General features: G+C 38.5%; 2 protein-coding genes across 4 annotated transcripts in view; both read left to right on the top strand.

Annotated features, from left to right (window-relative positions):
- The window catches only part of LOC137286363 (hemicentin-1-like), an 88,736-nt gene extending 68,385 nt beyond the window's left edge, over nucleotides 1–20,351 (top strand). Inside the window, exons 15-20 of one of the 3 annotated variants that reach the window (XM_067818186.1) lie at nucleotides 10,680–10,805; nucleotides 12,906–12,933; nucleotides 13,604–13,674; nucleotides 14,488–14,634; nucleotides 15,597–15,623; nucleotides 16,404–20,351. In XM_067818186.1, the coding sequence (XP_067674287.1) occupies nucleotides 10,680–10,805; nucleotides 12,906–12,933; nucleotides 13,604–13,674; nucleotides 14,488–14,634; nucleotides 15,597–15,623; nucleotides 16,404–16,561 (557 nt within the window). In that variant the 3' untranslated portion in view covers nucleotides 16,562–20,351. Of the gene's footprint in view, nucleotides 1–10,679; nucleotides 10,806–12,905; nucleotides 12,934–13,603; nucleotides 13,768–14,487; nucleotides 14,635–15,596; nucleotides 15,624–16,403 lie in introns of all 3 variants that reach the window. The other 2 variants (XM_067818178.1, XM_067818194.1) reach the window with 2 other exon arrangements.
- Nucleotides 20,352–24,199: 3,848 nt separating this feature from the next.
- Nucleotides 24,200–26,928, top strand: LOC137286380 (uncharacterized). The gene has a single exon (XM_067818209.1). It carries the CDS (start codon nucleotides 24,200–24,202, stop codon nucleotides 25,436–25,438), a length of 1,239 nt encoding a protein of 412 aa, XP_067674310.1. The 3' UTR covers nucleotides 25,439–26,928.
- The last annotated feature ends 372 nt before the right edge of the window (nucleotides 26,929–27,300 follow it).

Here is a 27,300-nt window from a genome sequence, read left to right as displayed (position 1 = left end):
TGAACACAGACTGCCAGCAGTCAGTAATGGGATGTACATGGCACTTTCTGATATTTACCATATTATTTTTTAGTGCTAGAATACATGTATTTGTTTCAAATATAACTGCTTGAAAGTATTCTGAATTTATGTAACAGAAGAAACTAATGCTGGTTTATTGTCAAACTAATTGTGTTGATGTCATGCCAGGATGTGCTCTTTTTTTAACCATTGATTACTATGTTGTAGAAATGTGCAAGGACTCAGTATTCATTTAATAACCCAATCAAAATAGACCCCACTCCCCCTGTCATACAACAAAACAACCCTCAAACTAGCCCAAACAACTTAAAAACCCACATGATCAGATTAGACTGAATAGAATAGACTTGAAATCTTCCAGCTTCTCATAATCATCTTGTACTATAGTTTGGAACATGTTAAAATATAGAAGCAAGCATGTTGTGATATTGTTGTGAATTCACATATGAATAATCGTCCCAAAAGTTGTGATGTCAGGCAACTTATGATAGTTACCTGATGACAAGCTTCATATTATATGATGTTTCATCATCATGATCAAAACTGTCATGACACATGTGAAAACTGTCATGACACATGTGAAAACTGTCATGACACATGTGAAAACTGAAGAAAGTCATGAAATCAGCCCCAGATTAGTCAAGCCAGCTTGGAGTGTCTGCTCTTTAGCCGCTGACCTCCAGACAAAGAACAGAATATCCGCCCTTTTATTACCAATTTCCTGTCTAAAAAGGAGGGGACTGACAATGTCAGATACTAAACAATGTACCCAAATATTATGTAGGTCAGTCAGTGATCAAGTACTTGAAAAGACGTCAATGAACATTATTCAGCTTGGTTTCGTGAAGTTGAATAAACCTGGATGAAATCATGGCTTATTGCTCAAATAACAATTTCAGTCATGATTATTCAGTGGTTCAAGTCAGCCATAGATGATTGCTGTGTTTCCTCAACTGTAGTGATGACGGGATATTAAGTAACAATGGGTTTTAACACATGACATAGTTGAGGCCAATGGGTTCTTTGTAAAGCTGTGCTTACAGTTAAGTAAGGACTGTAATCTTTGAAACAATCCTTTACATCAGCTCTTTGCTATGTTGCATAGGTATTTAACGTAACTGGTTGTGTTTTTAGAGAAATGGAGTGTTGGACTGGAAACTTTCAAACATGACGTTTGGACTGTCTTTGGATTTAAGATTTGCCTTCGTATTTTTCACCCCCAAAATGCCTGGCATTTTGCTAGGCAGAAACAGAATATGTTATCTATAAACAATCTTAAACTATTGTGTACATTCACAGTGTGTGTTTTCTGTGTGGATGGATATTTTCTGTCAACAGTGGAGATAGACCAAAGTGCTGTTGTGCAGAGTGATGTCAGGATTGAGGTACCTTACCTTCCATACCTTAACAAAGACTTAAGTCTTAGGGCTAAGGATGTTCTGTACAGTGACATCCTGGACACAGTTAAACAGAACAGGTGCGCTGTATATGCTATATACACATATGCTGTATACATATATACTACATACACATATGCTGTATACATATATACTATATACACATATGCCGTATACATATATACTATATAAACATACGCTGTATGCATGCATACTATATACACATATGCCATATAAATATATACTATATACACATATGCTGTAGACATATATACTATATACACACACGTTGTATACATATATACTATATACAGGATGAAGCTTTATTAAACAATGGTATTAACAGATTAATTTTTATGAACTAAGTATTCTGTTCTTATTTTTCAACTATTTTTTTTAACAAGGTTGATCTTCCAACAGATCCTTTCACACACTCTCAACATGTTTCCCTTAAATAGTTCTATTCAAAAGGTCAATCTGTTCCCAGGCTTCATGCTTGATTCTAGGATATTCTTTAATTTAATGGGTTACGGTAATGGGCATTAGGTAAGTGAGTGAGGTCATCAGTGTTTCAGATATTGGTGGCCTGTTTCAGTTCTAAGCTGTTGACATACATGAATATTTCCGTATCTAACTTTATCTGGACTGCAGCAGAGATCTGATGAAGATACAGATGAGATTCCCATTAGTTGCCTAGCTTGCTGTTGAGGACATAATGGTTTCTAAAGGAATACCACTGGTTGTGAAAAGATGTAAAGATGCATAAAGACTGTATCATGATACATTCTGTATCATATTCACCCTGAGATACGTTTAGATATATTTATTGGACTGTATTCCAACAGGAAGGAACAACAGTGGAAATATTCTATAAATTATAAAAACAGTAGGTACAAAGACACTATGTATGTATCATTGTGATAGGTATGTATCATCTGAATATCACGTGTATATTATACATTAGGTGGATATCACATGTATATCATACCTGAGTGAATTACATATAACACATATTCACAAAATTGTACAACATGATCCTGCAATGTGAAACAACTTCTTTTCAATGATTTACATAATGATATGATCTAAGTATCATATTGACCTGCAGTGTGGATTGTGTCAGCTGACTTCACATATCATATATATCCAACAACCAAAGAAGTCTAGTCATTATAAATCTGTATCGACCCCTAGCAACAGCAGCACATTTGTATCACAACAACGACATTGACCGTAATCCTGCGGTCACACCCTTCTATGTACAACACATTATCCTGGACCAGTCATAATCTCCTAGCACTGCTAATGGAGGCTCCCATTACTTACACCGGTAACTCCCAAGTTCAGTACACTTCCCATAATTACAAAGGAGGCTGATGCAAGTCTGTAACAACACTAATCTGCATCACCATAATGAAAGCTCCGCCCAGACCAGTGCTGTTATTATTTACTGATGATAATCATCAATAGTGTTTCCATGTTAATGCTGGGAGGGACTGGAATTGATGACTTGTGTTAATCAGTACAGAGTACATCTGCAGCCTGCTATTGATTGTCTATATATGTACGAATTATTTGTGTTAATGACCAATGTTGGTTTTTTTTGTTATATAATCCAAGATTGAACAACTGATGCAATGATTTGAATTTATTCATTCACTGCATGAATGTTTCCTGGTGTATCATTCAAGAAAAAAAGGTAAAACACCTCATCTGAAGTCAGTCTTTGTAGATACTGTTTTGTGTGACTTATTTGGTTGCTTTTACTGAAGAATATGAGAACTTTTATGTGGCTCAAATGTTTTCCTTTTTCAGAATAAGAGATGTTTTGAGCTATCTTATTGAACAAGTCTTTGGTCAAGATCCAAATGCCTACTCTTGTTCATTCAGAAAACAGATTAAACACCATAATAATACTTAATATTTAACTTAAAGAGTTAATAGTTTCTGGCAAGAGCGGAACACAGGTTATTTTGTGTGACACCTGCTTCATTATTTAACTGGAAATCTAGTGAAGATACTGAACTGTTTCCAAGACCAACAGCCATGCTGGTTTAAAGTGTCAGAGATTGACACCTTGGTATTTCCTGCCTGTGTTTATGGAATAGGTAGATGGGGTTCTCTGCATATCTGAATGGCAGCCATTTTGAGTCTCCTCTGATGGATCTGGTCATAAACTTGTTGCAATCATGAAATGTGTGTCTGTGAGTGGCAGGGTTATAAATCAGTAATTTGGCAGTTTATTACCCCCAGTGTTTGATGTGTCAGCCCACCTTGCCAGAACATATTATATTTGGTTTATTAATATCATTTGATTAGAGGATCATTGTGCACCATTTGATTGGAAGGTGATTGTGCACCATTTGATTGGAGGACGATTGTGTACCACTACCAGTAAAGGGAGTCATGGTGTCCCGGATGTTGGATATATTATGCCACTCAAATCAAGTTATGGAAAACCCACAATTTCAAGGATGTTAAATTAGAAGCCATGGCTATTTGAAAACAATTTGGTTTCTGTAACTTTCCTAAAATCTCGATATTTTCTAAAATCAGTAATTTTCTGACAACCATTCATCATTTGGCTTCCAAAACTGCTATTAATCATTCAGTTGTGGGTATCAGCTGAAATGTTCATCAAGATGTACTACATTCCTGGCCACTTTCTCTCAGCAGCTCTACTGTTCTCCTGACCACTGTCAATCAATACTGACCAATAATAAACAAACAAAACACAAGCCCCCACATGGACAGCCTTTGAAGTGACAAGTGACATTAATCTGATAAATGTTAGGCCATTCTGCCATGGAAGACAAAGGGCTTTAGGCATTGAATCGGTATAAGGCTGAAATAACCAAGGATTAAGAAATAATTCTTGTCATATTTCAGGCTTGTCATTTGTTGTATGAAAGTAGTTTGTGGTGGGAAACATATTCTTTGTAGCTGTTTTGCCATTTGCTTCTACAAAGGAAAGGTTTTGAAGGTAATTAAACATTTTTCACTTGGGTTAGATGATGTCTGTTGTGGTACGACAAAAATGTCAATAGCGCATAATCTGGAGAAATATCATGCATATTTATAATGTGATGCTATGGTCACCCGTGAGATGAATTAAGAGTAAGTGAGTTTTGGTTCTATGCTGCTTTCAGCAATATCATGGTAGTGGACACCAGAAATGGGCGTCAGACATTTTTACTCATGGGGAACTGAACCCGGAAGTTCGGTATGATTAGCACTTCAACCATTAGGCTAGCACATCGCCCACATAAATATTTAATCCGTGGACTGCAAATGCCATAGGACAGTCATGGTGCACTCCAATGCACGCTCCAATCCAGCAACAATAGCAGTGAAACAGTCCCTGTTTCATCAACTCCTGATCCCATCTGCGATTAAATGCTCCCATGACACCATTGGTGCTGTTTATGAGGGATGCAAGGGGCCATAGTCAGCCATGCTGCTGTTTATGGAAGCCTGAGAGAGTCATAAATCCATCCATGGGTAGTGGTCAAGATAATCCCTTTTTAAGCAAGGAGGCACTGCTTCATTAGGTCCAACACCATTACATACCTCATGTCAGCCCATGGAGCCTGGACCTGCTAATGGAGTGATCATGGCATGTGGTGTTGTATTGTCAGATCTAAGCTTAATGTACACCAGCTCTCTCATGTGTAAAACATTTGGCCTGCTAATGCTCTGTGCATTTGATGTTGGCGATTCATGGAACATGTAGAAATATGTCTGGTGAAAATACTGGCTTTATTCACCTGTCTCTCGTAAAATATGTACCAACATGTGTTTGCAGGATTTTGTATTGGGATAGGAATAAGCATGTCCGAAATGTTGATGATCAATGTTCCAGTTACATTTTACAATTGCATTTGGAAAAGTACTGTTATTCTGTTCATCTGGTAAATCTTTCCTGCGAATGTCATGGTAAGAAACATGTCTTATAGTTGAAGGACAATAGGTGTTTTTATTACATGATTTTAACTTTAAACATCTGAGATATGATCTGCTACGACCTTCAGCCTCTGGCCTATCCTATGAATCCTTAAGATCTACTCTTGAGACTTCCAGTTCATGTTCACCTCGTGTCAACTGCTTCTATAATGCACGATGGCAAAGCAAGTAAATTGTCTAATGCAACCTCTAGCTTGCCAATCCTGCCATCAGATGCTGGGGGTGATACCATAGCAGTAAATGTCAAATACCTGCATCACTTCAGGTTTCTTGCCTCTGAAGCTGCTGTGATTTGACTGGAATACTGTTTGAATCAGTGCTAAATCTAGCATACTTATTGATGGGTCAGTAGTTAAGGTTCTGACTCAGCTGGGATCCTCTGGGTTTGACTCTATGATTCATCCTCACCAAGGTAGTAGCTGTTCTTTGTAAGCTTCATGGTGACAATCCCATTAAAGTAGACCAGCTGTGATATAACTAACCCATTAAGGAACAACCCCCTCCAGCTATTGCCTCTACCACTCAACTTTCCCCACTCAACCCCTCACTTGTTGGAACTAGATCTGGATTAGTGTCAGGACATGAAGGTGCCAAGTGTCCTTGACCTTCACATTGATGGAGGAGAATTTCACGGGTGGTCTGTGTGGCTTTATCTTTACTTATATTATGAAAAGACTAGGATTGTGACACAAATGATTAGAGGGTCAACTGAGGTTGAAACTGCATTCGCTCACTCATCAGCAATCAGTGACAAAGTAATAAATACTATACAGTTAATGTACAGAGTTTTGTTATTCGAGATATGCATTTGTGTCATGTACTAGCTTTGTACACATTGTGCATACACATTGCTGACTTCTGCAGTCTGTATTACAAACACATTACTGATATCATCTACCAAACATTTGACCACTGGGTTGTTCCTCACTGAGTATCATCAACACCCTCGTCCACTGGTCAGTGGACATTTTTGTTCAAGGTCATCTAACACTTCTTGCCTCTCCTTGGACTTGCCGACCAACAATAGCTAGATGGACATCTGTGAAAAGAAGAACACTGTGCTTTGACTGAGTTGACAAAGTGAACAGTGACAAACACTCAGGCTGAAGGCTTGTAGTTGGCTGGTCCCCACTGGGCCTGGAGCAGGGGTTGACCAGGGGCTGTTGGTTTTGTGTGGAACATGCTAAGTCTGCAGCTGTATCCCCCTCCTGAGAGATTCCGACAACCCTGATTCGTGTGTGGATGCTCTTTGTTGTCTGTAATCTGTAATTACTCAGGGTGTGGTGAAAATCCTTCAGCAGTTAATCGTAGCTCAAAGAAATTGGGTTGTTATTGACATTTGAAGATGGAAGAAAATTGTGTCTCCTTCAAATAGCTGATAAGGGGGTGAATTTGTATGTGAAGATGATTAATTATTATCAAGCTAAAAATCCTAATACTCAGTTGCACTGGAACTGAATATGAAATGAATTTGCTAACTTTATACCAGAATAGTCTCCTGAATCCCACGCTTGTTGTGATGCATGGATCCCCTGCGTGCGTGCGTGCGTGCGTGCGTGCGTGCGTGCGTGCGTGCGTGCGTGCGTGCGTGCGTGCGTGCGTGCGTGCGTGCGTGCGTGCGTGCGTGCGTGCGTGCGTGCGTGCGTGCGTGCGTGCGTGCGTGCGTGCGTGCGTGCGTGCGTGCGTGCGTGCGTGCGTGCGTGCGTGCGTGCGTGCGTGCGTGCGTGCGTGCGTTTGTTCTGGTGTCCCTGGCTGTGGTATTGCTGGAGTATTGCAGTGTAAGTGGTGTAACACAATACTCACTCTGATACGATAAAGTGTGATAAATTGGAATGAAATTTGCATTGTGATAAATTGGAATGCCACCATGCATTGTTATAAGTAAGGAGCATTTCAAAGAATTTGTATTTGACATTATTTTCTGGACCTGTGTTTTTCTACCTGCATTCTAGGCTGCCATGAATATTCACCAGTGCATGTTGGGGCTTGCTCTGTTAGATACAGCAGCAGCAGAACCAATGAAGCGTGGCACTGGATCAGCATCTCTCAGGAAGCCAGCTAATTGATAGCAGATTTAATTGTTCCAGCAAGTGGCTTGTATTAAGTTGAGGTGATTTGGTTCACATGTACTGGATGCTTGGCCTATAAAGTGGTTTTCATCCCAACATGTCTGACCTTAGGGGAGATAACTCTCAACCATGTAGCTTTTTGAGAGGTTACAGAGGAAGGTTTATAGGTCAGATGTGTGCTAGCTGTGTGGTTGCATTTCTGTTATATTTACCGAAAGGTTATATAAATTCCTGAGTCAAAAGATTCTTGACTTGATCAGTACAAAAAAACTACCATTAAAGTGCAGTATCAAATCGCAAAAGATCAGAATTGTTTCATAGCTTTCTTATTGTTCAAAATTGTGATATATTGTTTGTTGTTGTACTGCACTTCCATGACAGTTTTTTAGGTATCTCAGCTTGTTCCAATCCAAAATACTGCTGATGTGACTCACAAATGAATATGCCTTATGAGTACCATGCGATTTCTTGTCATTAAACTCATTAAAGGCCCAGGGGAGGTAACTGCTGTAGATTCATACTACTGTTGTAACAACCCAGCTTAAAATGACTACAACTTGTAGTAATTGTCTATATGTGCACCCCAGACAGACAATGAGTGAGTTTTACACCTCTTCTAGAAATTTTCATCAACATGATGGCATGGGCCTCACACATTGTACCCAAACCCAAGTTTCTGGCATGACACATGAATGTGTTGATCACTATGCTATCCCAGCCCGGAAAGAAATTGATCAACACAACAATCTCAGCCAGGAATCAGTTGTTCAGAGAGTCATCGTGGAAATATCCAGGTTATATTGATATAGAGATAATTCCCCTTCCATTGTGTTGCAATATCTGACAAACAGGGGTCTATCTTCACTGGATAATACAAGACACCTGTGGCCAGGTGAATGATGGCTCGGGGTTCAATGATTGTTGCTTGGCAACTAATGAAAATTGATAGATGGTAGATGTGAGCAGTTGTCACTGAAATGCTCCCTATAGGATGCATTTTCATACTGAATGATGATGAATATTATATATATATATATTTTAGTTTCATGCTTAAACATATTTGATGTTTGATTATGTCCTGAGGATTTTAAAAACTTGTTTACATTTTCTAAACAAGACCAGTGTTTGTTGACTGTCAGTAAAATTTGTTTGTACACATCTGATTCAAACTGACACACACTGTTGACTATTGTCTTCGAGACAAGTCTCTGCAGAACGCTTCGTGATCACAGAATGTTACATACCTGTGACAGGTAAACCCAGGTGTGAACCTCATTAAGAGCATCTGAAAGCAACACCTGTGAGTACCTGTTGGAGTGTAGATGCAGGAGATTACAGTTCGACTGTTTCCATAGCAACCCTCAGCATTACATAACTGTACATTAGGAAAGCCTCAGACTTTGATAGATATCTGTGGGTGGGAATAGACATGGTGAAGTAGGAATCCTGAATAATTCATCAGATTATTGTATTCTGCAACAATAAGGCAAACTGATTGCTACTGAATACATATTTCTGTTCTACCAGGACATACGCTCAACACAAGCACAGTGATACTGTATCTATTGATAGGGACTTAAATCGACAGACATGTACCCAGATTATGGGACACAGATTCACACAAGTGTATCCAGGTATTGATATTGTGGGATTATTCAAGACTCCGGTGAAAGGAACGTGCTGACATTGTGTTGTATGGGTGGATACGTCTTCTGGTGTTCATGCAAAGAAAGCATTTATTGCTGAGTTACATAGAGGTCATTTTGGTACAGTTTACAGTTAATGTGTTGTGTGGGGAGTGGTATTTGCTCAGTTTGGGGAGAAGATTATTCAGTCACATTGCTGTACAACTTTTAATAGTTGAGTGGCCAGTGTTGAATATAGAGATGGTAGAAGCTTTAATACAAAATTATTTTGGGAGGAAGATTATTGAGACATGACAGGTTTAGATACATGGATCAACATTTTGTTCTGTTAAAGATAAGTGGTACAATTTTATCTGATTATTCTTGTATCTAGTGTTATCTTTAGGTCTTAGGGAGAGAGTGGATAGTAAACAAACAAATGCTCAGCAGCAAACAAATGCAATGTGGTCAGAGAAACTGGCTTTAGTCTAAATGAATTAAAGAGTGTCTTTCCCCCACACTCAGTCGGAAGGAGAACGAGATTAGGAATTAAATTAATTATTGACATCCACTGAAACCATGAGGGGTTCACAATGGCCAGGGAAGCATGGACAATTTGTGAAGACACGTATGAATTATTGACTGCTGAACTCTGCCGAAAAAAAATCAAAATATAATCAGTTAGTGAGTGAAATCATGCGTGGGCTATAAGCAGTGGTGGGCTGTGACTCAGGAATGAGACATTTCACAAATCTTTCCACAAGGCTGGCTGAGTCCTGGGGTCCTGTCTTGATCAAGCAGGGTGGGTCATGTTTCCGTTACCATGACAACTCATTGCCTGTGGCAGAAGTTTGAACAAACAAATAATGGTTTAGCTGTTTATTTTGGGGGGTGTCATCTGTTTCCCCACATTTCACACTCAGTTTTGGGGAGTGGGGAAGAGGGGCATCTGTTACGCTCATGTCTTGACTGTCATATAGCTGTTTGCTTTTTAAAACAAACTAATAAAACTTATAAGATGATCTTTTAGAGAATACACTTGACATTCCAAGAGAATCAGTGTTGTGTGTTATGTGGAGGGGATAAGATTTCCCATCGGAGGTGGAACAGTGTTTAGTTATCTGGGATGAGGTGAAATTATGGTTTAATGTTGCAGTCAAAATAAGTGTAATTAGAGACACTGTTTGTTTGGCACAATTTCAGATGACAAGCAGCTAGGCTATCTAATACTTGAATGTTAATTATTTAGAACCTAAATTTTACTAAAATAGGCTTTAATGATTAACATTAGTGTGTTTCTTTGGACAGAAAGAAATTGGATTAGTTTAGCGAAATGGAATCAAACATACCCAGGAATCAGATCATGTTCTCTTTCTTGATGGTCGGCCAATGTTGTAGTCTCCCCTTTCATTTTTAAACATTTGGTTCCCTAAATTTTGTTTAAGTGGCAGCTTTTGAAACAAGCTGCAGGAGAATTTCAGTTAAATCAGTCATGTTCTTTTCAGACATTTGTCTGCTCTCAGTGTATGCAACAAAGCAAACAACGCAGGGTTGTTGAGATGACGAGATGACGAGATGCTAAATGTCTCATTCCTTCCTTGCAGGTCAGCCTCCCAGTCAGGGTTTGACGGAACGCGATGTCATAATCATCGCCTGTGTGTGTGCTGTCATCATTGTCACGCTGCTCACCGTTCTTGTCTGTTTTATCTGCAAGAGGAAACGCAACCAAGGTAAATACAACACAAAAAAATTAGTTTCCATACTGATAACTGACAATACTGACGTCAAAGTTTCCATGCTACAGTACATTACCAATTTAGAATGGTAATTAATGGTAATTCATTTACCATTGTAAATTGAATGATGAGAAATAGTGATGTCAAACAAATTTTCCATTTTAAATACGGCTCAGAAAAGATTTCTGTGTTTGAAGTAGGGTAACATCATCCCTCTAATGTGTTCAGGTCACCATATATACAACATTAGTGATATGACAATAGCACACGTTAGGGAACCTGATCGAGTACCTCTAGACCTGCATCTGACCCCAATACATCTGCAAATCCTGGAGTATTAGTTAAAAAAGAAGTCCAGCTCAAGTTTAAAATGTTTGGACAATATTATTCTGAGCGCCTTATGGATTTTATTCTGTTTTTTCACCTTTTTTATAAATATGTATTTTTAAATTTCTGGGACTGAATATCTGTCTCTTGAACACCCTTCAGCCTCACACAATTCAAGCTGTAGCAATGTTCTGTTGTAAGGACTCGAGCAATTATTATATAAATAACCAGTCATGTTGTAGGGATAAAAAAGAAAATATAAAAACATATTACATCATGGAAATGTAAATATCTTATTTATAATATGATTATATGTAAGAAAATATATTTTATTGAAGAAGAATTCATTTGTAAATCAAAATAATGCATGATGTGTGTGTAAGAAAATATATTCTTCTTCAAAATAAATTCTGATTGGTGAGTTATATTTAAACAGCGAATCTGTGAAGATAAGAACAGTTTCAACACCTAAAACTGGAATCCCCCTAAGCCTTCTATCTCAGTTCTGGAAGTGGGTACAATTGACCTATTGTCTGATTCTGGGAAAGTTGATCTCCCTAAATACACCTAAATCCTCGCTTTATATCACAGCTGCAGGTTTAAGGGCCCTTTGTGTGAACAACGAGATAAGATGACAACATACATCAGGGTCAAAGTGTCAAGCACAAGAATCTAAAATTTATTCTTGTCTGCCCAAGTTCCAAATTTGTCAGTGCAATATTTTATAGTATGTTGGTCAATATACACAAAGACCAGTCTTAGTGTACATGGTCCAAGCTGGAAAATGTAAAATTCTGCCATGTTTGAATGTTTGATGTTGTTGAATATAAGAAGTCAGTGTTGGACACATCCTGTAGGCACTTTCCAAACTGTAGCCAAAATCCTTTGTGTTACATTGAGTAGAGAAAAAAAGCAACCCAGATTTGTCTATCTTTCTCTGGTGAAACATTTGACATTGACAAGTTACTCTGTGAAACAGACTATATTTTTGTGGGGAAGATGTGATTCTTCAGTGCAGATGATGGCATTTACAACTAGGGGGAATATTTGTTCAAGGACATGCCTACAATAGAATGACAAAAACACCTATTGTTCAAGCAGATGTGCAAAGGACACTCTTGTCAATTAAAACCAGTTGTCTGTTGAATAGCATCACACAGCGGTATGAGTTTAATTTCTCTTCATGTTCCCACGGGGGTGTTTGAACAGATTTGTGGCCCGACTGAAGGGTGAACTTTAAACTTGGAACGGAGCATTTTTCCTGCGAAAAGTTTTTATTTGAGTGTGAAAGATTCGTATCAATGCTGGACAAATGACTAATATTGACTGAGTGTGACCTCTTTGGACATTAAGCCAGATTAATTTCAGGAGCTCAATATGGTTGATTGACATTGTCTTTATTGCAAATTAATCTGGCAGTTTGCGTATGTGTTACTCCAGGGAAGAACTTTGGCAATTGACAAAATCTCAATATTTGCCAAACTAATGCCGAATTGAGTCTGTTACTGGACAAACTGACTGGAAAGATTTAATTGACCGTTAGTATATGCCAGCTCTAGACTTTGGGATGACTAAACAAATTGTGCAGAGGATTTGAATGGATAAGTGATAAAATTTTAGAAACATCAAGATGACAGCCCGACCATTGAGATATGCAGACATGTTGGTGGTGAGTTGGAAAAAATATTACAATGCACTAGCAAGTTAATTCAGGTATTTTTTTCACATCGTTTCAACTGTTTTATTGGTTTCATTCTTTTTTTCCAGCAAAAGAATACGCTTCCGAAAATCCTGCGTGAGTACCTAATTCTTGAGTTTTATATATTTAACAAATTTATGAAGAAACAGCTTAGTGTTTGTCCTTGTCTCATGTGAATTAATCAGTTTGATTTTATTTTTGGCTTGCATTATGTCACATGGCATGTAATAGATTAAATGTATATTCAGTTGTGTCATGTCAAACCACTGGGTAAAATAGTTAAATAGCATATGAAATGTGGATGACATATTTAAGATTGTATCGGGGCGGTGGGGTAGCCTAGTGGTTAAAGCCTTCACTTGTCACACTGAAGACCAGGGTTCGATTCCCCAGATGGGTACAATGTGTGAAGCCCATTTTCTGGTGTCCAGTGCCATGATATTTGCTGGAATATTGCTAAAACTGACATAAAACTGTATTTCACGTAAGATGGTACCAGTCACATGTGACAGTGAAAACAAGCTTTGTAAGATAGATGTAGGAATGGTGGTAGACAGGTGGTAAATGTTTTGCCAAGAATGAAGCTGAGAGCAAAACTAACGTCAGTGATGATACAAGGTGCTCACAAGGGAAATACAGATTTGGGCATTCATGGATGACTGCAGGGATAGCGATCACATATAATTAAAACCTAAGGGCTTTGCTGCATATGAACAAACAGTCCTTGTGGTGACACATATCTTATTCTCCATGTATCCTATTTCAGACGCAGACCTCAGCCAATAAATGGTAGCGTAACAAATTCACAAAAAACGCCCCAAGCATACGACAACTCAGGTATGACACAGTTGGATGTCCTCGAGTTGGATGACCCTAGCATTAATGGAGCTTTTGCACGTGATTCTGCTCTGACTAATATTAATAATGGTTGTAAGTATTGCATGCTAGTTTAGACTGAGTTATCTCCCTTTACAGTGGCTGCGCATGTGATTACACTAACTATGGAGTTTAATGTCTTGGTCGGGGATGTGTTGGATTTTGTATCTGTGGAATTGTCAAGATTTAATGTCACTGGTGATGGAAACTGTCGGAGGTGGTGTGGGTCATGTAGAATAGTGAGCAAAACACATGCCAAGGGAGATAACTCATGTTTATTTTCTTCTCTTTTTCACCTGTATTTGATTCTGAGGATGTAATATGTAACCTTCTCAAAAATGAAGTAACATTTCAGTAAATATCCAGATCTAATCTGCACGGGTGTACTAACAATGTGAATCTTGAACTCTCAAATAAATAATTTCCCATTTATCAATGTTTGACAATATTATGGTTTGTCATATATTTAAAGAATAAAAGTCATAAATAAAATCCATGTGAAGTTCTTTGCATGAGCATGCGAAGTGCAATGTACTATATTGTAGATGAGTTCTCTGTAGTAGAAATTTCTCTTCTCCCTCCGAACCTGACTACCCTTCAGTCCATCTTAGTACCACCATCATCAAAAGATGGGTGAGTCCAGTTTTGGAAAATAGGGTGGAATGGGTTGTTGCATCATCTTTTAAGTCCTGTCTGACTTCAGTAATGCTATACCCTTTTGACTAATTGAAAAATATAAAAATAAATCATTCTTAAATATTTTCTCAATACCAGATGGGCCATTGGAACTGAAGCGAAATGGGCACATTCCTAATCGGGAAGGACATCTGCGACCAAATGGCAATATCGTACATGACACGTCATACGATTCCCAGTTAGAGAAGCAGATATTTGAAAATGAAATGAATCGAAGGAATGAAAGTATGAAAATTTCAATATTGGAGAATTGGAGAGAAAATTGAAAACTTAATTTGAGAAAGAGGTTACAGAAATTTATACTTTTCTTTTCACCTTCCCATATATCCAAGTCTGTATTTTCTTTTGATGGTCGAGGAAGTTTCTATTTCATTTCTTTTAAACAAATACCAGAAGTTTTGTATTTAAATACTTTGCAAACTTTGAAAACAATATACCGTATCTGTCTGGAAAATATTTTCAAAAGTTGTATTGTATATTTAATGACAACAAATATATCAATCCCTTTCTCAAAATATGTTTTGAATTACTGATACCTGTTGTTAAGTGCTCCAGGAGATAACCGCATGTAGTATTTATGTAAATGAAGTTAAATCACAATATACCTTCATCTGAGGTAGATGAATATGGAACGTTGGGCAGGGAGCGATGTATTCAGTCATGGTTCGTGTCCAGTTGTAAATTCTTTTTACATGATTGCACCACTTTCTAGATATGCACAACTCTGTTTTTCACAGTCTTGTAACTTGGAGCACTATACAATAGTGTATATATATATATATATATCTATATATATCTACTTGTATGTCAAGTTTGTTCTGTCTGTCTTGACATTTGTGAAGTTGTGAAGTGTTTTGGTTTGAGTTGTTTACATATAGCCTCAAATATTTGGTTTGATGCATTAGCATATATAGACACAGCTTGTGTGGTTCAATTATTGTATGTACTACTATGAAAAGTACTATCTTCCTTAAACATTGTTTTGTTTCAGAAAGTGCAGAGTTAGTTTCATGGCCAGTCAATATATAGTTTGGGAAATGAGAATTAGTTTATATGTTTTAGCATCATCTGAATTATTTATTGCAATTAAACGTTTATTCCGATTCCTGTTTTAGTGTTGACTGTTTATTGTATGTGGCTATTTCATATATTTCAAGTATTTTATTTTTTTTAATTCTGTTTTCCAGACAACAGCAAAGGTAGCAGGCCAGGAGGTAAGATATTCAGATAATGTAGAATAACTGTAGAATATTTGTGAGTATGTTCTTTAATCTTGGGTATGGATACCTAGAGCTCGGAGTGCAAATAATGGGATACATTGGAAGCCACAGTAGGATTCTGGTTTGTTTGGAAAGACTGTACAAATAATGGGATACATTGGAAGCCACAGTAGGATGCTGGCTTGTTTGGAAAGACTGTACAAATAATGGGATACATTGGAAGCCACAGTAGGATTCTGGTTTGTTTGGAAAGACTGTACAAATAATGGGATACATTGGAAGCCACAGTAGGATGCTGGCTTGTTTGGAAAGACTGTACAAATAATGGGTTACATTGGAAGCCACAGTAGGATGCTGGCTTGTTTGGAAAGACTGTACAAATAATGGGATACATTGGAAGCCACAGTAGGATGCTGGCTTGTCTGGAAAGACTGTACCTGTAAACTGTGATGCCAATCATTTTATGTCTATGATGATTTCCTACCCTTAATGATTACTAACCAATAACTAATGCTGAACATCCTTGACATGTGCCATCGTATCACAGTCGCATAGATCATTGCTTATGCTGTTGATCACTGGATTGTCCAGACTATATTGTTTACAGACAACTGCCACGTGGCATTAAGTGACAAACCAACCAACTAATGATGACTGAGGATTTGGTATGTGATTTGATAGCCATGATTGTTTAATGTCCATGATGAATGGATACCTGTGTTTGTTTGACACCTGTAATTATCTGATTGCCATGATGCAATATGTGTGTTCCAGAGCTGCAGTTTCATGGTATTCCCCGCAGTCCCACGAAGGAGAAGTACATGGATCTGGAAGAAAAGAAAGAAGGCAGCCTTCAGTCTGGACAGGAGAGTGGATATTCCACACCGGACCCGAACAAACCCAAAAAGGTTATATATGAAGTCGTTGTCTGAACCTGTCCTGTGTTCCCATTGGTGGATCCCAACACTCTTCACCCTTCACTGAGCTTGTCCTCAAAGCTGATTGGTTGAAATGTCAGGCCGAAATGTGTGACAGCACACAGAGTAAGTCAGTCTGTCGCCTCTCATTCTTTGCTGGTCAAAACCTCGTACCTCATGTGTGTGTGTGATAAGACAAAGAACTCATCCCTAAGTGGGCGTGGCTGCCAAGGGAGATAACTGTGATCGCACTTCCGTGCTCTTGTGCTTCCAATGTGGCTGCAATCAGAAACTATCTGACCTTTGTGGAACCGTGTATTGTGATTCTCAAAATGTGTGCATGCTTGTGACCTTGATCCCCATGGTGACCTCTGTATGGAATGACCTTCAGACATTGTACAACTGCACTATGAAGTCCTATCTGCTGCACCAAGTTGAACTTTGACACTGATGGTCATGTGACCTTGACCCATCTGAGGGCCAACGTGGTACATATCTGAACAGACAACTGTGTTAGGCGAAAACAGAGAGTTATAGGGTCAGTGTGCTCCAGAAGCATGACGATGACGATGACGATGAAGCTGCCATTCAGCATTACATGATTAATATTTTTATATGAAAACGGACAACACAGAGCTAAAGCTCCAACTGTTTATATGGTGCTTTCCATGTCACATGCAATCAAGTTTGTGTGGAGCTGCAGTGACTGAGCTAAATTAAGCAGACGTTTGTTACTTGGAAACCACCGATCACCATCGTTTATGTTTAGTGTTGCATTTGTCACGTGACTTTCGGTATGGATGAAGATCCACACTTGCATAGTCTTGCTTCCCCCACAGAATACAGATTCCTGCAAGTCTTGGACTTGTGGATGTCACATGCTACCCAAAAGAAGATTAGGAACACACAAAGATTTTCCACTTAAAAACCTGTCCATCAGGTCCTCAAACATCTCGAAACAACATATGGTTATTTACATAAGAAAAATACATACTGCATCAAATGCTTCATTCCATTTCTGAACAGTGGCTATGGTTTACCAGCAGTGCAAGATATGTTGTTATAATTGACATGGCTGGTGAGTCATATAAGACAAATCAGTTGTTCCTTCACTTCTTTTGAGTGGTATATGAAGACATATTTGAATGAAGGGCAGATATGTATATTGTTAGTAATCTCAGGTTCAACATTAAATGTGTACAATAATCAAAATCCCAGACAGTACGCTTCTGCGTATACTGAAGATTAGTTGTTGGTTAGTAGTTTACAGTAGACCTCCAAGGCATAATACTTGCATCACAAAAAATGTTAGTATTTGACACATTTTTCAGCTGTTTTTAGACCAAAAAGACAAAAGACAAAAATTGTCTTTTTTAATCAAGTAAAATCAAGTCTGTTTTATCAGATTTATTAAACAATATACCAAAGCTGCTACAGTGTTTTTTGATAGAACTGAGAATACCATAACTGATATTATAGAGGTAAAAACATTGATTTGGGGGCATTATGTATTTTGTGCACTACATGCAGGAAAGTAGTTAGAATCTATTTGCAGTTTAAGGGATGGTAGATGGTTGATAGTTAATCCCCAAATACCATAATATTTTGAAAATATGGCATCAAAAAGCAAAGTGATCTTATGTATGTTGACTAATGACAGACTTAACAGAGAATACCTTGCAAAATATATTCCATGAACTGTGTGCAGAGTTTGGACTGGTAAAAACTTAGTGTTACGACAACTAAAGAGTTAGGAAAGCTTATGATGGCTTTGTATCCAAGCTCTAAATGCCAGTCATCTGTCACGTAGATGACCGACCACAAGGGCTTGTGACAGGTCAGTATATGTCAGTGTGTATCTCGTATTGCGTCGTAGCTTGTGAAGCTGGAATTACCTGTTCTGAATGGTGAATCACTCAACTCATTTTATGCTTTTGCCCAAACTTTTTTAGAGAAGTTACAGAAACTGTTTTATCATCTTTTCATTATTTTAGCAAGAAATTTGGTTTTAAGAAAGAACTTGCGTAAGAATATGATCTGACTCTTGTTTATTTTGAGAAGTGTAAAAACATTTATTATGATGAGATGTTAAAAACTGTTTGAATTGAGCTATATCATAGTATATGCCTAAAGGACCCACATCTTGAAGGTTATCATTGTACTCACACAAACATATCATCAGATATACTCAGATGTAACTTTGGAGATCTCATTCACGTTTTTCCGGCATATGATAAACTCATTTATAAACTCTGCTATAATCTTGCAAATGTTGTACATACTGTGAGAATGAGATGTGTCTGTGTGATTGGATGTACAAAAGATTTATAGTGCTCAGACGTGTTAAACAATATTTAACCTGCCCAGGGCGTTGTGTCCCATATGTCACCCTTAAAGAATATTATATAGAGTTAGTAATATATCAACTCTTAACAAAACCATTATTTTAGATTCACACTTTGTTCACAGGAGAAATGTTTGAAAGACAGAATTGAAAAAGCCTGTTTTGATATTAGATATCTTTGATATCATATGGATTTTCGAAGATGAAAGTGTGATAAAAATGATTTTTACCACTGATATTATTTTATGTGTGGGAAAATGTTCTATTTTTTTTTTATGTGACATTTTACAAATTTTACTGCCAAATAATGATTTGACAGACATTTTGAAGGTGCTTACCATGTTTGTAATTTAGAAGAAAAAATTAGGTAGTTGCTAAGGGTTAACATGCATGCTTCTTCCGTCCACATACTGAAAGCTAGTGATGCAAAGGCAGGGTTTTGACTTTTCTGAAATCCTTTTGTCAAAATTGGACATATGCAAATATTGTACACATTTACATGATTCTGTATGCAAAATGAGTGCCTCGCCCGTCAGGAGCACCTGCAAGAAATATGTAATTTATCCACCTGGAAATACGCTAAGCACTGCCCTAGTATCCTGAAATTCCTCATAGTTGTCTGAAATATCAACATGTGAAATGATATGACAAATACCTTCTGGCTGGATAATATGAGAACATAATGTTCTGCCTGATGACAATGAATACTTCCATATCACGCAGGTAAACAAGCAACGGAAACAGGATTCAGATAACTGATGCTTTGGCATGGTTACAAATATCATTTTATAACCAATTTTGGGCTTTGTATTTCAATTTGAAAGCAAAAGGAAACATGTTTTGCAATTTTATATATATAAGTATATTATATATGTATGGAATTTTTTTTTTAAAAAACGGCAGTGATTTTAATAAGTCATAAATTGAGATATAGGACAGAAAGTGCTACAGCTTTGTCCAGGCCAGTGCAATATCTGAACTGAGCCATGCAGATGGGCAAGTCTTTTGCAGTTCTGGGTATTATACTAAATCAGATGTAGAAGTTAAATTTATCTGATTACAAACTTTCGGTGTTTCTCAAACAATGTTATTTCAGAGTTTTAGAGTGTAGAGATCTGTCAGACAGATCAGTCATATTCCATTGAATATCAACAATTTGGTTTGAATGAAGCACTAAATATGTATATCACAAGATAAGTTGGGATTTTGTTATAAAATAATTGAAAATTCTCAATCTTAACTTACATGTTTCACCATGCTTCATTTTCCCACCATATTCGTGTAAAATATGAGTAGTGTTATCATTGTATATATGTACACAGATTTCATGATGTTAAGCTGTTTCATGGTGTATACCATTGTTTCATTATGTACAACACTGTTGTATTCGCATGTGCATGAACAGGTTAGTAATCATTGTACATCATCATCAACATAATAAAATACAAACCATCGACAATAGATCATACTTGTTGTTGTTCTTGCATTGGATGTAGCACATGTACATGCTCTGTTTGTGGAGAGTTGGTCGGGAACCCAAGGGTAGGAACATTGCACCATTGAACATTATAGCACCGAGACAACTTCAGCTTCAATAACTTATTCACATCTGGGATAGTCATAGTGCTAAGAATTTCGTGACTCAGACCTTACCTCCCATACCTTTACATAGACAATCACTGCATCTGTCATGTTGGTGTCAGTAGTATTTAAGGTCATGCCGACCTAGTTTGAAATGTACACACAGCTATATATTATTACTCAGTCACATGACCACTGATCCTGGCAGGTATTGTAACCACGTGATTATATCATGTAACGTTTAATGCTGGCAGTATATCTTTAACTTACTTTACGAGTATTAGCACACTTGCAGCCATCTTATGTAGGTATCGTCACATTGTTTAGTGATTAACAGGTCATCATCTCATATACTGTGATCATATACAGATTGTGACCCTGAACAACATGATGATCTTGATTACATGATACACACTTCCAGAAACTGGAGCAGTCACCATGATAGGGGTTTATTTTACAAAAGAAATCATTCATTGGGGGGCTTCCATAGTCTTGAATTATATTGCTTCAGGGAACGGCAAGTTGTCTTAAATATGTATATACTGGAACATGAAAGAAGTGACAAGATGCACCCAGAACACACAAGGGACATTTTAGTGGGAGAACAAGAGGCTGAATGGGTTAGATTGCTGACTTTGTGTTCTGACAAGTATGTGTGCCTCACTCTGAGAGATTCCCGGACAGGACCCAATCCAAAGAGTACTATTGCTGTGATTCACTGAGAAAGAGTGATTTGTTACATTGGGAAATACCATGAGACATTTAAAAATATTTCTTCTTTATCAAGTCCATTAAGTCTACCTGTTCATCTTCATGATTCAGTCGTCCATATTCATGTATTTTGTATACTTTCCACGCCTACCGGAGTGATGCTGACTGGCTGATGGAATGGCATCAACGTCAGAAGGAAGACCCAGAATTCACCCCACCTAGGTCATGTGACGTGTATGTCAGTATGCAGTATTCTGTGTCAACATGTCATTTATTTTGTGTTTCAGTGTTGTGAGGAATTGATGCCTCATTATTTGTTGCCTGGTTGCCGACATTACAGTGACTAGATTCAGGTTTATCAGTCAGTAATTAGATACCTGGAGCTAAACCATGATTAGACATAGGATTTTACTCCTGGACACCTGGTACTAAGGCATGGGATTTGACAACAAAGTTCACTAATCAGTACTCCCATATACATGTATACCATATTGTTGCCAGACAAGCCTGCTGAATCAACCTGTAGGATGCTTGGCCTCCCACCCATATAATAATCAAATAGTCCAAGGGATAGGATAATGTTTCTAATATACCAAGGACCGTGGTGTAGCCTAATGATTAGATGTTTGCCTGTTACAGTGAAGACCTGGGTTCAGTTTTCCTCATGAATCCAAAGTGTGAAACCCTTTCTGGTGTCCCAGCTATAATACTGATGGAATATTTCAAAAAGGGGTGTAAAACCATACTCACTCCAACTCATGGAATATTTCAAAAAGGGGTGTAAAACCATACTCACTCCAACTCATGTACTACTCCAAAGAAGTTTGAAGTGCAGTTTGGACTGCCATGTAAATGTTCAGTCTGCGTGTGGGGGTGTTTAAAAAGAGAACACCAGGTGGCGCTATAAGTTGTTCAGTTGGCACTGGTCAAGAGATCATCAATATAAACTTCACCTTCTCAAAGATAACTGACCAAGACTTGGCCAGTCACTATTTTGGCATGTAATAAGGATTGATAAAACAGTTTCCATGTAATAGTGCTCTTCTCTTCCACCTTATTTGAGGGTCAGCAGAACTTGTCACCTATTTGAACACTTACTTCTTGAGAAAATCAAATACTTGTATACTCATTCTGAAAGTATGATCTGTTGAATGAGTCAGAGTGATGGGAATCATCCCCTCCAAAATACTAGGATCAGTATTTTACTAAGAATGTGTAATCCCAAACACAACACCTTACATGGGTCTACATTTTTCTAGCCTTTATAAAGGCAAATCTAAATAAGCCCAGTATGCCAGTCTTTAACGACAATGTGCTCTGTTTATTTATTTATATTTAGAAATGATCATTTAAACTAACATGTAATTTCCTTAAAGCCTTGTGCAAGTCTACCCCACAAGATATCAACCTATTTCTTTTACTGAACCAATAACAACAGATGTTTATGTGGGATTAATTTGTTCATAATTTCTGATCCTTGACTACCAAGTAGTTCAGTACAGATCCACACTTGACCATTGGTTACCAGTGACCGTTACTGGCACCACCACTCTTTGACTACCATGTTGATGTCACCTGTTCATGGCCACTGCATGGAACTCCTGCCTGCATGACTTTACTGCATGTCTGCATGTCACTGTTATGTTGGTTTTAGTATGTCATGATTCTGTAGTCTTGAAAATTAACTGACAAACCTTTCAGGATGATTATTGAACCATTTTTGTTTTCAGTTATTTTATGTTGATTTCAGTAGGTCACAGTTCATCAGTATAATTATCATTATTACTGTTACTTTTTCATTTGAATTTTTGTTGTCCATATTTTTGCTGTTTAATGTTGCACGTTGCAGCAATATGACTGAAAAAGACAGGACCAGACAATCCAGTGAATACCGTTGGGGTAATATGCCATGCATTAGCCTAGTCAGCAAGCCATGTAGTGTCATGTTTATTTCATAGCTGACATTAAAACTGGAATACGATCACTGTTGGTAAAATGTTAATTAGTAACCAACTATATTACCATCATACCATTGGTAGTATTTATGGGAAACTTGATGTATTCAAGAAACAAAGATGACATGTTTAGTGAAATGGATAAGCAGACATCAAAGTTAGCATCATTAAACATTGAGATGACTTCGTCAGGTCAACTCAAGCATACCGTTCATTTTTTGACGTTTTAGCAACAATACTGTCCTGGAAGGCTTTTCCGTACACTGCTCTGCTTTGAACCATCAGCTGACTGTTCGGCGACTGTATATTTCACTGCCGCTTCTTTGAGAAGTTGTATCTAAACACAGAAACACCCCCCGGCCTGGGCTGGTGCACCTGTACCCAGCCTGGGTGCCTCTGTATGAATAATATATCTGTCTGGGCAATCATGACTCATATGCGCAGATGAAAGTACTGCCTACGTATTAAAATTATACTGTAGACAATGTAGATGAATGTATCAGCAACATGGTATCAGTTTTTTCGACCGTGAGATGATGCTTCCACAGCAAAAGTGGGTGGGTGGAATGCTTCTAGGTCCTGCGATGTTAGTGTTGGCTTCTGTTTTACGTCATACTGTGGGCGACACAGGTAGCTTTGGGCGCATACTTCCGAACGAACAGTTCCCAAAGGTAACGGGTCGGGTTGTGCGGATTGCTAGACTGACTGGTCCAGACGCGCTGTCATATAGGTGACGTGTGAGTTGAAATATGCTTAGTGCTTACAAACAAAATGCAGAATGTTGCAAACAAATGCTTGACACAAAGGAGTGTTTGTGAAATAATTTATTGTTATAATTGACGGTTTTTTCTCTCGTGCAAACATTCCGCCAATCTGAGTTACGGTTGGTATCTTTAACCATCCAACCACATGACTGCCTACAGTCTGTAGCTCCTGCGATAGAGAGACCACCAACCGAAACTCAGGTGGAAAAAAATGCCTTGTGTCATTATGGAGTTATGACAATTAAAGTTATTTAAACCTATAATTTTGGTTGTGTTTCAGAAGTTAAAGTTGAGGAACATGCCCACTAACGTGTACTACTCAGATTTTGCTCATTTTGCACACGACCCACCAGGCCACACGTGCGGGTTGCCATGTTGCCGCGAGGACCTGCGTGTCCACATCAAACCCCCAGCTTCCGGGTACAGCTGCATGCCGTCACAGGAGAAGGTTCTAGACGACAACTTCACCTTCCGGAGAAAACGTCTTGGCCTCATACAAGGACGGCCGACGTTCAGCAACAGGTTCTTCTCTCTGCAACACATCAACAGCGAGGAGATTTACAGGCAGAGGCTGCCAATTCCAAAGTTTGACGGTAGAAGTAGTGTGAATCGGGCGGGTCCGAAAGGTCCAGATGTCGTTTTATCGGACAGTTTGGAAAACCCGTTTGTACTGAGGACAAGAGCAGGGTTACAAGAAGGCGATCATATATATCGCAGGAAGATATGTCTTCCCGACTCTCCCGAGAATCTCTATAAGATAAATTTTGCCGACTTTGAACCTGGGGAAAGTCTAGACTTTTTCGATTCCGAAGACAGTGAAGATCACACAGTGGAATACTATACAACAACCTCCCAAAATCTCATTAAAGTGGACACGGCGCCAATCAAGATTCTAAACAATGACACCAAATCTGAAACGCCTGTGGGATATAACAACATGGGGTTTCTAAAAGACGATGACGTTACAGACGATATGACGTCACCGGAGCACTATTATGACGTATTACAGGTTATTGAGCAGGAACCAGCGTCAAAGGTCCCAACTCGACTCTATCCCGATCTAAGTTCAATACAAGAGTCGACAGACATGGATGCATTCTCATGTTATAAACAGAAATACATGCACACATTAGCCAAGAAAAAATTGGAACCTAAAGCGGTCTCAATTCCAAAAGCACCAGCAAAATACGACACTTTCCCACGAGGGCGTGAACACCAAAGTCCCTTCCTAGAAGAAAAATTAAGATCTTGGAACGAACCAGAACTGCCACTTGACAATCACTACGAAGATATAGAGATAAAACATGAGAACACGAATACCGATGACGTGAAAGCACTTGACAACGTTACAGTTGAAGACATCATTAAATACGACGACGTCAGTGAAAGCGACCACGGCAAGAGATTCAGAACCTTTGGTTATGATGGGGATAAATCTCCCAGAAATCCTTTGAGAAGTTCCAACGAGCATGCCCTGAAAGAGAAGTCTAAAAAACCTGATTCACTTAAAGATAGCCCAATAACACTTATACTTTGAATTTGCGATTTGTGTCACATATGATAGAATTCATCACCCCTAACTCCCCCCCCCCCCCCCCTCCCACACACACACACACACACACCCGGCAGGTACCCCGTGGCTCAGATATAGAACATTAATATCGGGACATACAGCGAAACAGAATAACATTGCGTTGCACACTATTGTGGCGTCACTGATTACCACAACGTCACCGTCAAATGACATTACTAATCTCACAATAACTGAAATTGGTTACTTTTTACACTTCAGACACTGTTAGAATGACGTCAAATCATGAATGGAATGTGTACTCCTCGATCTGAGATGTATGTAAACTGGTATTGACAGCAGGTAGTGGAATCGCTCCCAAGTCTGAAAGATAGAACAGGCTGCAAGTACGGCAGTCGAGACCACAGTCCGGCACAGATCACCCTCTCCGCGTTTCCGTATATATTTACCCCGTCAGTCTTGTTTCGGGTGGAAATAAACCCAGAGCAACCGTCTTGATTTCACGTGAACAGAACGGAACAGAGATAGTCCCATATTTTTTTTTCACTTTGAATCATGTGGCAGACAGAGAAGAAATAGCCCAAAGGAGTGAATGACTTTTCTTTTCTGTTTGTAACACTTTTCTGAATGCACTTGAGTTACTCATGTAATCCAAATGGTATCGAAGTTCTTCAAATATCGAACACAACGATCCAGGTTTAGTTCAGCTGGATAATGTGGCCAGATGTAACATACGTTTTACTTGGTCACACAGTTTCTCACTGACGTAAAGATCCTAGTAACGCCCGGGATTCGAACTCTGAAACTCTGCCAGTTCGGCCTGAAGGGGCTGCTGCTCTCATTTTACTGTGCAAAGTCCTTGTTTGCCACTCGTGAAGATCCTGGTTAAAATTGATCTTCAGTAACCCATACTTGTCGTAAGAGGCGATTAACGGGATTGGGTAGTCAGGCTCGCAGACCTGTCTGACACATGTCATCGTGTCCCTGCGTACATCGATGATCGTGATGTTGACCACAGGATTGTGTGGTCCAGACTCGATTATATTCAGATTGCCGCCATGTTGCTGCAGTATTGCTGAATTCGGCGTCATCCACCCGACAAAACAGAACACCAAACATTGGTCACCAGTTTCACTCTGTAACAGAGGTAATAGTACAACCGCTAAGACATCATCCTTGATATCGGAACGTATACCCTGGAGATATCGAGGATGCTAAGACATGGGTTTGAAGCAAAACCGAAAATGAATTGAAACCTATGCTGTACTTATTGTTTAAACATGCCCAGACAATATGTCGACTGGGGAAATCATGTCACCATAAATGATATTTGACGAATAAACAAAATCCTGATGAGTTTATGCATCACAAAATAGTTTTCCTCCACACTTGATGCAACATACGTATATATTGAATCTGTTTTCCATGTCATGATGGCTGCATGTGCACTGTGTGTTTCTGCGGAGACCAGATCAAAATGTCAATAAAAATGTTTTCAGAGAGATGCGAGTTCTACCCGTGCGTTCCTCCACGTCGAACGGTACAAGGAAACCTAGAGCAAGCCCACTGCGTTAACAAACAAATTCCCAACACACTGGAAATCCTTTTCCAAATATATGGAAATATACTTTCAGAAACTAAGCGTTAGTCGTGTGTTATGGCCGTTGTCACGTGGGTAGGCCATAGGCTGTACCCAGTTTGTTGAAGATTGTGTATTTTATTATTGGAAATATGGTCGATAAGCTAAAATATATACATTTATATCATTCAAGTGGGATATATACTGTTGCCACCTTCTGTATGTAAGGAACATCAGGCGGTGGAATAATACCCCGAAACATCCTACTCCTCATATTACAAAGGTTGAC

This window comes from Haliotis asinina, chromosome 1, assembly GCF_037392515.1.
Source record: "Haliotis asinina isolate JCU_RB_2024 chromosome 1, JCU_Hal_asi_v2, whole genome shotgun sequence".
In the NCBI taxonomy this organism is placed as follows: domain Eukaryota; kingdom Metazoa; phylum Mollusca; class Gastropoda; order Lepetellida; family Haliotidae; genus Haliotis; species Haliotis asinina.
Note: the sequence above shows the minus strand (reverse complement) of the source record. Positions and strands in the feature narration are given on the sequence as shown.